General features: G+C 43.4%; 1 protein-coding gene across 4 annotated transcripts in view; it reads right to left on the reverse strand.

The window, feature by feature from the left end:
* The window catches only part of LOC306921582 (growth factor receptor-bound protein 2-like), a 42710-nt gene that overhangs the window by 14261 nt on the left and 12156 nt on the right, over positions 1 to 16293 (reverse strand). For 2 of the 4 annotated variants that reach the window (XM_079498771.1, XM_079498768.1), the window contains exon 1: positions 12806 to 13267. In XM_079498771.1, the coding sequence (XP_079354897.1) occupies positions 12806 to 12883 (78 nt within the window). In that variant the 5' untranslated portion in view covers positions 12884 to 13267. Of the gene's footprint in view, positions 1 to 12805; positions 13268 to 16293 lie in introns of those variants that run through there. The other 2 variants (XM_079498769.1, XM_079498770.1) reach the window with 2 other exon arrangements.

Raw genomic sequence — 16293 nt, forward strand, 5'->3', positions numbered from 1 at the left:
GATTAGGTGATGTAATGGTGATGTAAAACAACCTGTGCCAACACAAACATTAAATGACATTAACAATAAAGAGACATGACGTAATGAGGGACAATATGACGTACATTTTCCCTTCATTAACAACAAACATTAAACCTGTATATACAGTTGCCCCTCAAAAAGAAAAGTGAGGATAAAAAAGTGAGGACGCAAATTGTGATGTATGATGTGATGATAAGAGCGCCCCTCACTTCACACAGGTGTGATTGTTTTTTAAATAATAAATATGCGAATAATTTTGAACAACACAAATTATTATGGGGTCCCTGGCACAAAATCTTAGAAGAAGCTTAACCCAAAGAAACCATTTTAGAATGTTGCAAAGATAAATCACAGCGGTCTGGATTGAACTGTTGCAGGTCAGCTGAAGCCGGCTGATTTTAGTCTCATGAGATTCAACTTGTCAAATCACAAGCAACAAGTTTCAGATCATACCATTATGATTTCTCTGTTTATCTGTCACTCCCAGCACAGATCTGTGAAAATAGCAGATCTACACAATGTGGCGCTCTAAGCGACGCGCTGTGAGCTTGTAGATTTGTTATTTTCACACACGCACACACACACCAGGGAGGAGGGCTTGTACAGTACAGTACAGTACAGTACAGTACAGTACAGTACCACTCAGTTCAGAACTTCAGAGACAGGTCTGATTCTTTTAAATGTAGGAAAGGACAAAAAGTAAAAATATATTATATAATAAAGATCACACTTGTGTGAAGTGAGGGGCGCTCTTATCATCATACATCATCATGAATCAACTCATACTGGCCAATCAGAATGCCTGTTGCCACAAATGTACGTCATATTTGGCGGACATTTGACCTAATTTCTCCTTTCACTGTCGATGGCAAATATGAGACGTGTGGGGACAAGATGACGTACATTTTCCCTTCATTGTCAATGGCATTTAATGATTGTGTTGTGGACATTTTGTGGAGACAAAAGCCGTCTATAGGAGGCCCTCAAAAATTCACACCCGTGTGAAGTGAGGGGCGCTCTAATCATCGCACATCATCAAGAATGGTGGTCCCTTATTGGCCAAGGGTTCCCACCGACATACCCAGCCGATTCGCTCAGACACATATGTAAATTATCCATTCATCGTTCGTCAATGGCATTTTTTGCGCTAGCCCCTCCTATATACAGGTGTAATGTTTGTCTTTAGTTCAATGTTTGTTTTAAAAACGCCATTGACAATAAAGAGAATTTGATGTTTGTTTTGTCTCAATGTTTGTTTTACATCATCATGTTGCCCCTCACTTCACATGGGTGTGATTTTTAATGTTTGTTCAGACAACACAAACATTAAACACTATAGCTGTTTATAGGAGGAGCTGCGCCCCTCAAAAAAATAGAAGTAGAATACAATATACTGTAGATACAGGAGAAAGGGTTTTGCCATCATGTGCTTCAAGGAAGAAGGTTGACGTGACAAGATAAGATCCATTGCTGGCCTTGGTGTTCAGTTTGACTGTTGCAAACCACAGTTTGGGGGTATTCTGTTGCAATACATTGCAAGTTTCAACTCGGCTCATTACATATCTTTGGTCTAAACTAGCCTTCAGGCCTGAGTTATGAACTCAACATTACATCATTATGAAATGAAAAAAAGAAAATGAAATGAGTAAGACAAAAAGTGCCTAAAGGCCCCGCTAGCGTGCCTCTCCCCATCTAGGCCTGTGGTTCTCAACCTGGGGGTCCGGACACACAGGGGGGGGGGTTCCCAGATGACAGTGACATGACAATTTAAGGACTTTTAAGACGTTTTAATACATAAAAATCACACCTGTGTGAACTGAGTGGTGCAAATCCCCCCCCCCCCCCCCCCCTCTCTCTCTCTCTCTCATTAGCAGGCAACAGTGCAGCACTATCTCTCTCTCTCATAGTCACATAGTCACACACAAACAAACATAACATCTTCTTCTTCTTTCAGTGAAGTACAATGATGTCCCTTTTTATTTTGTAAGAAAATACAAAAAGAATCTCATTCATGTGAGGGGCGCTCTTATCATCATACATCACATTCCATGCTCAGCCAATCAAATGTTTGTTGTACAAACACACAAAGCTGGGCATAAAAAGGACACACCGGAAATGACATCATTACACACACAAAAAACGGCCACTGTGGCTGCCATATGACGTCATGGAGGGGGGGGGGGGGGGGGGGGGGGCTGCTTAAAGCGAAAATTAAAAGTCCATAGACTTGGCTGTCACATGACGTCACGGGAAAGGGCATGCTGAAAACGGGGGGCATGAATAAGACAAACAAAAAGTTTTAAGAAATAAAATAAAGTGAACGGTGCCTTTTCTCATGTCTACACACACAAAGCCAAGCAGCATTGACACGATTATGACGATTATGACAAAAATAATTATAAAATTATATATATATATTATGTAATAATTGTGACAACCCTAATAACAGTGTGAGGGACACACATGCACACAACACCACTAATGTAATGGCCCATAGATTAAGACAGTCGGATTTCATCAACAGTCACTAACATCACACCCTTCTCCAAACCAGCATGTAGCGTGCAAACCAGCCATGGGCCATGTTAGTCCTGATGTCATCCCTAAGTGATTCATCCACTAGTCCTTTATGCGTGTGTGCACCTGCATTTGTGCATGAATAGAAGATGTGTTGTGTGTGGCGTTAGCAAAATAGGATGAATCACTGTGAATCAGCAGCTGTTCATCATCAGCAAAATCGGAGTAAATGGCTCGAATCCTATAGTCCAGTGGTTCCCAAACGTTTTAGCCTGTGACCCCAAAAGAGAAGTTTGTCTCCACAAGATGGACACAATCACGCAGGGTGTGAGCATCTTCAGAGATAGTACATATGTCTATGTTTATGGTGCATTTATAAAGCACCTTTATCCAAGGCGCCAAGGCGCCTTACATGATGCATTACTTTGACCATTCACACTCACACATTCATACACCGATGGAAACCATGCAAGGCACCAAGCTGCTCATCGGGAGCAATTAGGGGTCAGCGTTTTCTGTGTGTGTGCGTGCGTGCGTGCTGCAATATGTGTGTGCACAGCAATGACAGCACTACCAGTGTGTGAAGACATTTAATTTGACAAGAAACCATGGGCAGTATTATGCGTGTCTTAAGTACCAGGTCTTATTACTTAACTTAAGACCTGGAGGCGTGATCAATGCCATTTGGCTATTCTGAGTGGCCAAACAGCATTGACCACGCCTCCAGGTCTTAAGTTAAGTAATAAGACCTGGTACTTAAGACACGCATAATACTGCCCATGTCTCCATTTCCACACTGTCAAACAAATAAATATCTCCTAAAAACCCTGGGTGTCGAGGCACTGACTCAGGAGACATAAAGACGCAAAAAGCTGAGTGGTTGTAGTAGTAGTAAGTGTGAATGAATGAATGAATGAATGAATTGATTAATTAATTTGCTGATAAGCGGAAAGAGCACATCAGCACTTCCACAACGTATAGCAGCAGACACAACATCACAGAGGATAAAAACACAATAAAGCCCTGACTCATTTCCATTGTTCCTCATTTAAAAAGTAGCCGCATCAGGCAACAGTACCATTACAGTTTACTGTCTTGACAGTCTACGCATACCAAATTCCATTACTAACTGAAACCAGCAGTGAACAAAAATGCATTACAAATACAAACTAAACTTTCATTTTCTGAAAAGGGTGTGCACACGCGTGCGTGCGTGCATGCGTGCGTGCGTGCGCCCTGAATGTATTTATTAGAGTTCGTCAGTTTGTTCGTTTTCTTCCCCCTCGAACAAATTTCAAACCTTCCATTTTTATTTGGCTAAACTTAAAGATGTAAGTCAATAAACTAAGAAAACGTTAATAAACATTTTAATTGCAAAAAAATGACGACATCTGAATCTTTAATTCGGGGCCAACACACACACACACACACACACACACACACACACACACACACACACACACACACACACACACACACACACACACACACACACACACACACACACACACACACACACACACACACACACACACACACACACACACACACACACTTTAAGTTGCAATCATAACAAAGTTGAGTGTACCTGGACAGAGTATCATTAATCAGCGATGATGACATAACTGTAGCTCATTAAAAACGTCCTTTAGTTCCATAACATATTGTAAGGTAGCCTCCTTACACACAGCCCTATTCTCCCCTGGTGTGATTCACCCTTTCTTCAGGTTGAGTAGCAGAGCCCCAGGATGTTTCCCGGTGAGGAGACACTAATGGGTTCCAAACTAAAGTACACTGGCAGGGAAGCAGAAAACAGGCTTCAAAGAGAGGAGTCCCAGAATGTATGGTAAATATAGGAAGCGCGCCCTCAACTCTTATAGGAGGGTCTCTCCACAAAATAACACCAGCCGTGTTCAAAGTGATGACAGCATGAGTAGCAGACTCAAACATCTGTGGAACGGTGTGCTAGCCAAGTGATCCTCTAATTGGGTCAGACATGATTTCAATGCTAATAAGTATACTGTACCACTGACTGTGGGCGAAGGGGTGACACAACACAGCAGAAGCAGTAGTTTGTTGCCCAAAGCATGTCATTTCATGATCATTAATGGTAAAACAGTAGAACAATGTGCCAGTTTCACATATCTTGTACTCACTATGGACAATAGACTTAGGCTTGATCAACATATTACATCTATCCACTCACGCTTTCAGCAAAGACTTCATGTAATCCCCTCATCTTCTGTTATTATTGTACTAAAGCATTATTCAAGCGGTTCTGTTGTACTGTTCCGCATGTTTCTACAACATACTGTCCATGCCTAACAGAAACAAACTTTTCAGTATTACCCGTATTGCTTCCAAGATTATCGGACTTCCCACACCAACACTTTCTGATATGAACAATAAGGCCATCACACGGCTAGCACTTTCAATATCACATGACACTGATCATCCCCTGTATCGCTTTTTCAACCTCATGCCATCAGGACAAAGATACAGAACCTTACTATGGAAAAAGGTCGGTTTCAGTAGGAGCTTTGTCCCCTCAGCCATCACGCCATTAAACAAACTGCCCCAGGGTAGGTACCCTCACAAAAAACATGCAGTAATCCTGGTCTCTAAAACTGCCTCCCCCTGGCCAGCCGGGGTGCCTGATGGAGGGGAAAGGAACTGGTTGGAATAACGTGTTCCTTCCACGAGCTACATCCAACCAGGGAAGGAGCAACTTGGACACTCAGGCATGAAGGAAGCATGAGTTCAAGTCTGTTGCTCTCCCCATGTCCCCCATATATGGGGACTAGGTTGGCGGAGGGTGTGTATAGAGCCCAGGATCACATTAGATAATTGACACAGGGGTGAAAAATGGGTTACAAAATAGTGGGATAAAAATTATAGAAAACCATCCTATCTGCCCCGCAGATAGGATGGTTCTGTACACAAACCTCATGTTTTTGTTTTGTCTTGGTGTGTAGCCTAATGTTTTTCTGTACGATATGTTGTTTTGTTGTGTGTGTTGAATAGTGAAGATGAATATCCTTCGTGACAATAAAGATTATTATTATTATTTTACAATATGTTTCAAAAATTATAAATAATGATATATGATTTGTAGCCTCGAGCTGTGTTCGTTGTACATTATTCTTTCTTTCAAACTCATCCGTTCACTCTCGGATGACTCTCCGTTCAGCCCCCACACATGTCTCTTCGGCTTAAGCACACACGCACGCACGCACACACACAAACACACACACACCCCTGTGGGGGGAAAAGCCTGAAGGGAGATGTGAAATGAAAACCGATTATGGAATAATAAGCTCGAGGAAATCCGCTGAAACTTTTAGCCGAAGCTTTCAGCTTAATTGTTTAGGCTTTGCCGCTGTTCCCTCATCCACTGAGACAGAAATGACAACGTTGAGTACAACAAAGATCCTGATAGGACCTTTTATGTTTAGCCCTGTACAACTGGCTTCCTGCTCCACCTCACTCAGGCCTGGAATAGAGGCTCTATGCAGATGCACGCAGAATAACTCTATACTTCCGGGCCGCTTCCCTACTTCCTTCACAGGTGTTACTGATGATGCTAATTAAGAGGCTCTGTTCCATTTAGTGTACAGCGGTAATTTCAAGGACCCCCATAACTCTGAGAGTGTAGTCAGTGTACAAATGGACCCAGACCTGTACAGGGCCATTTGGAACCCACTCAAGGACACTTTGAGACCCACTGGTGTAGCAACGTGTTTCCAGTGAGCCAACATGCACAATATTAGCAGTGCCCTCTTTGACCAGAATGGAAACGAGCCTTCTTAGTATCATCGGTAACACCTGTGAAGGAAGTAGAGAAGGGGCCAAAGTTCTTTCCAAAATGGCGTGTGTGCATAAAGCCCATTGAAAATGCAATTCTAACCCTACGTCTATCACCACAAACCATGAGCCTGTTGACATTTCCAACTACTGGCCTCAGATGAAATACAACACAAACTGATGAAGTGACAGATGAAAGTGGGGATTGAAGACGGAGACTAAAGTCGTGGGAAAAGGTAATTTTTTAGTTTAAGTTTAACAGAGAAATGGGTGGGGTGGGGCGGATTCCCCCCCAGTTCTTCATTATTTGTGTGTGTGTGTGTGTGTGTGTGTGTGTGTGTGTGTGTGTGTGTGTGTGTGTGTGTGTGTGTGTGTGTGTGTGTGTGTGTGTGTGTGTGTGTGTGTGTGTGTGTGTGTGTGTGTGTGTGTGTGTCTCTGCCAGTAACCTACAGGAGGGGAGAAAGAACATAAACAAGACAATTTCCTCAGAGCTTCACACTTCCTGTTCTCTCTCTCTCTCTCCCTCCCCCTCCAGACAGACAGACATATTTCTAAAGCAAGTGTGAAATAAAAACAATAAAAACTAGAAAAACACAGGTCTCCACCAGGATAATGGCGTTTGTGATGTTTGGACAAAATGTGTAGGAGTAATATAAAGATGTTTTTTCGTTCTTTTTAGCTATTGCAACAAACAGGGCAATACAAATAATAAACATATAGGCCTAACACCGTAACAGTGTATTCATAATGTTTAGTAGTGCGCATACAAAGTTGTACACGGATCGGTGCAGTTATAGATGGCCTGTTTTAGCGCCACCATGAGGCTGATTTGAAATTTGTAAGTGCCATTTCTTCCTCTGCCTAGTGGGAATGTGTCATGTGTGCATAATTTCACGGAAATCACACGCTGTGTTCATGGTTTGAGGCATTTTGTTCAAAATGGCCCAATCCTGCAAACTTTGGAAGGCAATCTTAGCCAATCGGGATGGAATATGAGAAAGCGGACAGACTCGTGTTGATCGCATGACTATGGAGATAGTGTATACCGATGTGCGTGATGTATGGTTAAAATACGTATGAGTTATCTACCGAAATGCGTTTTGCAAAACTCTGCCTAATGGGGGCGCTACAACAGGGCGTTGTGGAGAATTTGGGGCAGAGGTTCGTTGTTGGCATCTCCCCTTTGGTAGTGTGTGTGCACACTTGGTATACTATGGACCGGGCCAACGGTGCCGGGGATTAGCTGATGGACGGACGGACGCATGCACAAACAGACGGAGTGCCAAGCATACTCTGCCCATGCCTTCGGCTGGTGGAGACAAAAATAAATGTATACTATGTACTATAGAATATAATATATAAATGTGTAAACAGAGCAGCATAACATTGTAACTTTGCAACCAAACAGGTAGAAAACTTTAAAAACTAACTTAAATAACGTAGTAAACGTACTACTAACTGAAGTAGGCCTACGAAGTTTTTGCTGTTGCTGTTGATCCAGAATGAGTGGCATGACGTCATCGAAATCCCAAAACTCTGTGCACACGTGATCTTTAGTGGCTTTAGAGGCTCAGATTGAGGTGATATGGGGACGATGTAAGGAGCTCAAAAATAAATTATCGTGACCTCCCGGTTAGCATATTAGCATTTCTATAGCTAGGGCTCCCCATGGTGACTCGAAAATGGCCGATTACTACTTCCGGTTCACGCAGCCAGTTCATGTGTCTTCTTCGCTGCCTTTTTCGTGTATTCTGTTGGCACTGCTGCGAGAGCGGCGCAGTCAATGGTGGCATAGATTATAATTTTTTTTAAATATTATTTAAAAGTAGGCTTTATCTGTTCTGTTTGTATACATAGGTCTGATGTCTATGTACCAACATCAGCACCATGCAGATAGTTCAGGAATACACACATGATTGACAGTCTTCATATAAAGGAGAGAGGAGAGAGTAATATCTCTCTCTAATCTCCCTGGCATGTCTTCCAGGTGGAGAGCCAGTAGCAGCACTGTGGCTGTCAAGAGAAAAGTGTGATGGGATAGATTACCGTGTTCTGGAGCTGCTCTATAAATGGCCACAATTGATTTGGGTGTATTTCCTCCCTTACATCCTTCCACCTTCCTGTCAGGGCTCTCAATATCCACAGCTAAGGGTGGAGGGACTGTAAGGGGAGACCTGATAACGTTGGTATCTGAGGGGTGAATGCAATACTGATAACTGTGACGGCCCATCACACTTCATAAAAAGGGACATTGAGGAACTCTTGGGTCCAGTTAGAAGACATTAATTTATGACATTCATGCTGACTGTTCCTAAATGTCAAATGTGCTCTGTGTGGATTAGCCCACCCCGCAGAGATTTTTAAGAGGCTCCTAACATTTTGTTGAGGTGGTTTAACAAACAGAATCAACTGAAAGTTTCTGAGAACTATTTGAGGTCTGTCGAATGGAGTCAATCAAATAAGCAAAGAAATGTGTTAGCTGGAATGTAGTGTAATGTAGAATGTAACACCTCCTTGTCATTTGAGGGCTATAGAAAAGCAGCGATCATTCTTTTTCTGCACACAGGTGCTATTTGGAAAAGGGCGGCCTCACATAGACAGAGTCACGGCATCCAGGTGGTGCAGATGTACATTTCCACCATGGAGACGGCCGGGGGTTTCATTCCCCCCTCCACAGTGCCTCCTGGCTTGGCCAGGTGCTCCAACGAACATAACTGGCCATGTTCAAAGTTGTAAGCGATGTGGGAAGGTTGACCTCTGTCACTCACTGCACTATAGTGAGTCCTATAGGTGTGTTGCACCCATTTCACATGCTGTCAACGCACTGAATGGGACATTATTATCACAGAATAGTAAAATCATGTTTTGGGGGTTTGCCCAGACTGCTAAGCCATCATCGACCCACAGAACAGCGACAAAACACCTACTGAGCCCCGTCGATAAGTCGGTTTCTCACCTACTAATCAATCAATAGTCTGCGTAAATGTGATATTGTCCTGTTATTGACTAGTAACATTGGAGGAGCCAAAGAGTCTTAATTGAGGCTGATGACGCTTAATTGTAAATGTGCAGACCGTACAGGCCAATAAGCATAACAGGGATGCATTAAAATGATAAATACTGCCCAGACTAGGCAAGGCTACTGTGTGAGCCATGTTTGACACAGCATGTAGCCGACATCATGCATGCTAAACTGTAATGAATTAGGGACAAAGGTCTATGCACTTTCAGAAAGTTCAAACTTAAGTTGCCTACAAGTCAAATTGTGTTCTAATTCTATGTTATGTCAAAAGGTTTCATAACAAAACCGTGTTGGGTACGAAACTGTCAAAAATAAACAGAGCTTTAATGTAAGCACTCTTTTTAGCTCTGTGAAATGAATCTTAATTAACTGGCCCCTAATTGGCCCCTTGGTGGAAGGGAGAGTTGTAGCATACAAGTGACTGTTGGCACACAGTAAAATTGTCAGTTTTAATTAATCTCAAGAGTAAACATTGCCCCAGTTTTACAGTCCTTGCAACAAGACTGACAGACGCACAACCCTCGATTACATCCAATTCGAAGGGAAATTCACAGAGGAACCAAAGGTAATATGGAAGTGCATCGCACAGCGTACAGAGGTCCTCTCTACAATTTGATTACGGTGCAAGTGAATCACGTGCAGCACTGCAGAGATAAATCCTATCTCTTGAAAGAACAACGTTCAACCTGGCATCCTATTTTGAGCATGGAAATACCAGATCTACAAGCTGACAACGAATTGCAATGCAACACGTTGTGAGCTTGTACATTGGCTTTTTTTCTTTTTGCACAATAGCATGGTGAAGTAGGGCTTGTTGTGGTTGAACTAACAGAGTACAAATGACAAGAGAAAACCCAGTAACCAAAACCAAAGCAGGCAGCTTTGAAGTGTATGGCTAGAGAGCAAGAATGAGACAGAGAGTGAGAAAGAGGAACGGAGAGAAAGACAGAAATGGAGACTGAGGGTTCTGCTGACTCTAGGAAACCCAAACCCAACCAATCAGCCCCCTCCTCTGTAGTCTATTATTCAATTAGGAATGGGGGTTAGCCAATGTTCCTGAATCAGCTCCAGAACATTCTCTTTTTCTTCCTCCCTTCGTTCTCAGAATCTAGCAGCTGAGGGCTGAGGCAGTTTTCGACAAAGCTTTCCAGAGAGATTGCATTAAGACTTGCCCAACACAGCAGAGTAGACTGCTGAGATCCATGCCAACTGTTTGCGCGCGTGCGCGCGCACACGCGCGCACACGCACACGCACACACACACACACACACACACACACACACACACACAGTCTTTTACCCTTATTTTTACTGTCCTGTTTAAATAAAACTTGAATCAAAATAATAGTTCTGTTGTTTATATTCTGTAAACTTGTTTGGAGCCATGCCGACACATTTGGCATGTGGCACATATTTTTTTAGTATATAATGGCATCAGGAGCAACTGAAAAATACTGTAACATTATTGACAAAATTACAGTAACAGGAGATTTTTTTAAAGCTCAGAATTGGCTTACATCTCAGAATAGGCTTATATGTTTACTCCGATACAGGCCACAGATTTTATTTTACACTGTGTCGTAACCGATTAAGTAACTGTTGTGAAAAACAAGTGGTCCGAGACAATATCCACACATACAGGCTACCATGTGTAGACAGTGGAAAAGCATCACTGCTCAGAAACAAGCTTTCATTGCAAAGATGAAGATCAGAGTGCCAAGAGTCACTTAGCCCATTAAGAACTGAGGCAGATTCTAAAAATGTCTTCTAAATCCTAACAGTTTTCTGAAAAACCTATGTTGCTATATGAGTTTGTATATCTGCTGCTTTTGAATAGCCAAAGTGTAAAATAATGCATCATTAAAGTGGTTAAAGTCTCAAATGGCACAGATGCTTCCTCGGTTTTCACGGGGTAACCCATAGATCAGCTGCCTCCTGGTTGCTGTGCCTAACCACTGCTGCTAATATGCATAAATGCAGTAAATGCATTGTGCACAAATATACAGAGACAAAAGTGTAGCAACACAGTAGTCTGTAGTCTAGTACAGGGGTTCTCAACGTTTTTGGCCGGGGACCCCCGGAAATGCTTTGGCAATGTCTCGGGACCCCCGCCCCGCCCCCTCCCGACCCCCAATATAAATTGACTGCTACAATAACCTTAAACCATTTTGGGCGGGAACCCCTTTTGGTGTTTTAAGCATTGTTATAATTTAGCTATTGAAAAATAGCAGATCTACAAGCTCATAGCCCAGATGCCCCCAAATTCCCTTTGGCCTTTGGATGAGCGGTGGTCCTGTCTGTCTTTCCCATGCAGGAGACCTCCTATGGGTCTGAATTAAGAAGCTGGTATGCAAAGTAACCACATGTTGGCTGCCTGCAGTATTATGTCTCAGATGTAGTAACACTGGGCTCACGATGGTTTTAGACCTAAGGCCGATTCTAAATCCTGACCTAAGTTTTCTGGAAAAAGAAAATCACACTTGTGCGAAGTGAGGGGCACTATTATCATCATACATCACATTCCGTTCTCACCCAATCAAATCATCACATTGAGTGGTACACACACACACACACACACACAAAGCGGGGCATAGGTGGGGCTAGCGCCCCTCAAAAATTATGTTGCTGTATAGTGGCTCACAACCTCAGCCTGATGGCCTAAAAGTCTAATATCTCCCCGAGTCATATAGGGATATCCCTTTGACTTATTGGTTAAGATGTTGGCTTTCCTGGGTTCGATTCCCGGGTGTTACATATTAAAAAAAAAGGTAAATGTAAAAACTCCAAAAGGGGTTCCCCAGGCCACTCTCACTGACCATGGTCAATGTGAGGTTGGCGTTTTCCCTCTGACAGACCCTGAAATTACAGAGCTGTCAAATTCCCAGGGAAGGGGTGTGGTTGTAAACACTAGCGCCACATTTACCCACACCACCCTCATGCCCCACCATGAGGCTTATGTGAACTTTTAAAGGGTGATATAGTCTTGTACCAAGGCTAATATATTAGTAATATGCTAAAGCCTCATACAAGTACAGAATACATTATGCCATAGCCTTTCCAGATATTTGCTAATATATATATAGTGGCAAAACTGTTAACTAATTGTCCAATTTAGACATGTTTGGAACCACAGATATATTATATAGGTGTAGCTATATAGAACAAATACAAGACCATGGAGTACATATAGCCATAGACGCAAATGGCAATATAGTACCATCCCTTGTATGAATGTGGCATACAGTACAACACGAATGGGCTTTGTAGTCTTGACTAAGACGAAAATACTGGACATTAACAAACTATCTCCAAGCAAATTAGCCTGATAAGATATAAGGCTGCTAACGAAACAGTTTACAGTTCCACTAAACTGATATATTATTTTCTTGCAGATGGTGTAGTGTAGGCCAGCTGTATAATAGAGAAACAAAGGATAGCATACCTTCAATATAGTTCCACGTTTAAAACTCATCTCGTCATCCGCTGTAGCTGTGAAGTCGAATTTGGCTATGGCCTCCATAGCGTCAGCGCGGCGTAGGCTACTAACACTTCAGGATGTCAAAAAGCCCAGAGAGAGAGAGAGAGAGGGAGAGAGAGAGAAAACCCCGGTTTAAAGTTTCCACTTTCCAGCACAGTTTTATATTCCTTCAAGAAGCTACATTCAATGACACAGTCGAGTCGGCATTCGGCAACATCTCACGTTTCCCCTCCCCTGAGCTCGCACTGTCTGACGAGACGTCTTCTATCGCCGCGTCTTCGAGAAGAATAGACTTGTTGTATCCTCTATGCTTCTATCGGATACAATGTAACACACAGCCTAATGGTAACGGCGCGCCACACTTCAGAGACACAATAACGCAACAGCACCACGAAGAGGAGTCTGCTGCGATGTGCTGCCTGCCGCACCCACACAATGCATTTTGAGGCGAGTACTGTCTGTGGCCAACGGAGGAAGAAAACAATATGATTGACGCCACGCAGGGCCAATTAGAGAACAGTCTATGACAATTAGCCAATAGTAGCACCGATCAGGAAAAAGCCTATCTATCGACCGGTAGTGTGAAGAACATTGACAACCAATCCAGATGTGTTTAGATGATTTACTTACTACATGTTTATAACACACCTAGCTATGGACCAGAGCTATAACAAAACATACAGTGGGTATAGTATGTGTGGCTGTCATGTGTGTGGCTATTATATAAAATAATCTTTTTCATTAAGCACAGTTTTACTTTATTGTGAAATATTTCACAATAAAGTCAAACTGTATGATATCCCTCTATTATAGCACATACAGTATGTGCTAGTACTACAATAGATCATCATCAGATTTACTTGACAAGTTGACACTTATATGGTTAGGACTCAAATAAGGGGAAGTAAGGCCATCTAGTGGTTCAATAGGCTAATAGATCTGTTTGGGGGAATTCTTTCTCAAGCCCTCCTGCAAGATATATCAACAGGGCAACTTCTGGATGTTCATAGAGGGCCCAGAAGGTCCTTTTGGGCCCCCTGGTTCCAAGGGGGTGAGAACACTTTAATCTGGAAAACTCCTGACAGCAATCTGACTGCAGTCACCAGCCATATGTGCCCAATCTAATCATATATTCCTTGGCATATTGGCAGTGTGCACAAGAAATGTGGCACTGAATGGTAGTAGTTTGCTAGTTTTGCACACTCTACGTAAGCGCACGCATGCAGCCACGCGCGCGCGCGCGCACACACACACACACACACACACACACACACACACACACACACACACACACACACACACACACACACACACACACACACACACACACACACACACACACACCAAGGCCGGATATATAGGCATGGGCTAGGCCTGGGGGGGGCAATGCCCCCCTACATGCCGCGACTGCCCCACCAAACGTGATGGCATGCAGAAATCCCAAATTTAAAAGAAATAAATGGTCAGAGCGCTCTCTGCTTGAATAACCAGCCCTGATTTGTCAACCGTAACGTCCCTCATTCAAAGTAGTTACTGATTGGTTAGGAGGTGCAGGGAGGGAGTGGCCAGTCGCTTCACTTGCTTGTTGTGTACAGTAAACGCCGGTCCACATAGCACAGCACACGGACACAGTCACACTGCCTGTCAGCTGCTCAGCTACAGTTTCTTCCGCCGTCTGTCGCCGAAATTATTTGGTTACTCTTTCTCCAAATTTCTACTTGGTGTTCTCATTCTCTCTCTGTCTCTCTATCGCTCTCTCTTTTGTAATTTGAAGTGAACCAACCGACTATGCGCAGATTTCTGGTTGCTAAAGCTAAACCTAGCACCAGAGTAGTATAAAAGAGAGTAATGACACTCCCGTTGACTCTCATTGTAACAATGGAATGCGGAAGTGCTCATTCTATCTCAATGGAATAGTTCCAGCCATAGGAGCAATGTTTGGAACTATCGCCCATAGGCACCCGCTTTGCGGCGAGATCAAAGCGTGTTACCACTCTCTTATTGATTGATTGATTGATTGAAGAATTTATTAACAGTTTGCAGAATTACAGTACATTTCAAGCACAAACTCAATACAAAGGCTGTTAACTGTGAGTGGACGACCCAATTAAGCATTACACTTGTTTCCAATAGGGTCCACCATGTTCAAATCATCAAAACATTTAGAGACGTACAAATAGACACTTCTATAGACATAACAGGAATTCATCATAAAGGAGGTAAAAAGGGAAAAGAGATATATACAGTGAGGGGAAAAAAGGGGGGGGCGGGGGGGGGGGGGATTCAGATTTTACGGGGGCCAGTTTCGAATTGCAGCCATCCGTAGGTGCCCTTTGAGAGCGGTTTTGAAGGAGTCAAGGGATTCGCATGTCTTAATGACAGTTGGTAGGGCGTTCCACATTTTGGTGGCATAGGAGCGAAAAGAATTTAGTCCCTTGTTTGTGCCGAATCTGGGTTGTACATGGTTCGTTGCACTCCCTCTGGTGTTGTGGGTGTGGACTTCGTTAACATTAAGGAAGTATCTAGACAGGTACATGGGTATCTTGGTGGTGTATCGAATCTTGTGGACCAGACCCATTGCAAGATGCTGTACTCTGTCGTCGACCCTAAGCCATTCCAGCCTGTCGAAGTGGGCAGGGGTGAGGTGGGTTCGGGGGGCTAGATCAAGTAGGAGCCTGACCAGTTTGTTTTGGGAAGTCTGGAGCCTGGTTTTAAGGGCCTTTGAGGTGCTGTGGTACCAGGAGGTGCATGCATAGTCAAAGAAACCCTGTACAAGGGCTCCTGTTAAGGTCTTCAAGGTGTTTTTGTTGACCAGTGAGGAGATCCTGTAGAGGAATCTTGTTCTATGGTTGACTTTTTTGATTACGTTGGTGGCCATTCTATCACCGGAAAGATTAGCCTCCAGGATGGAACCTAGGTAGGTAATTTCATCTTTACGTGTGATAACATGGTCACCCACTCTAACCAAGAAGCCATTTGCCTTGCTGAGATTACTAATAGAGCCAAAGAGAATGGATTCAGTTTTTCCCAGGTGTAAAGATAGTTTGTTATCAGCGAGCCAGGTGCAGATTCTACCGAGTTCAGAGCTGAGGGCATTTTCAACCTGCAGTTTGTCCCTGTCCGAGACCAGCAGTGCTGAGTCATCTGCGAACAGGAACAAGTTGCAGTCACAGGCTGAAGTCATGTCGTTTACATATATTAGGAACAGTAGAGGCCCTAGTATGCTTCCTTGTGGAACGCCACAGCTCACTGGGAGGGGGGGGGACAGTGTTCCGTTCACTTCCACCATCTGTTCTCTCCCCTCCAGGTAGGATTGCATCCAGCTCACTGATGTGCTATCGAAACCAATTGCTTTTAGCTTGTTAACCAGTATGGAGTGGTTCACGGTGTCAAAAGCCTTTTGGAGGTCCAGCATGACCATGCCGCAGTATTTGCCAGCGTCCACCTCTTGT

This window comes from Electrona antarctica (assembly GCF_951216825.1).
Source record: "Electrona antarctica genome assembly, chromosome: 4".
Lineage (NCBI taxonomy): Eukaryota > Metazoa > Chordata > Actinopteri > Myctophiformes > Myctophidae > Electrona > Electrona antarctica.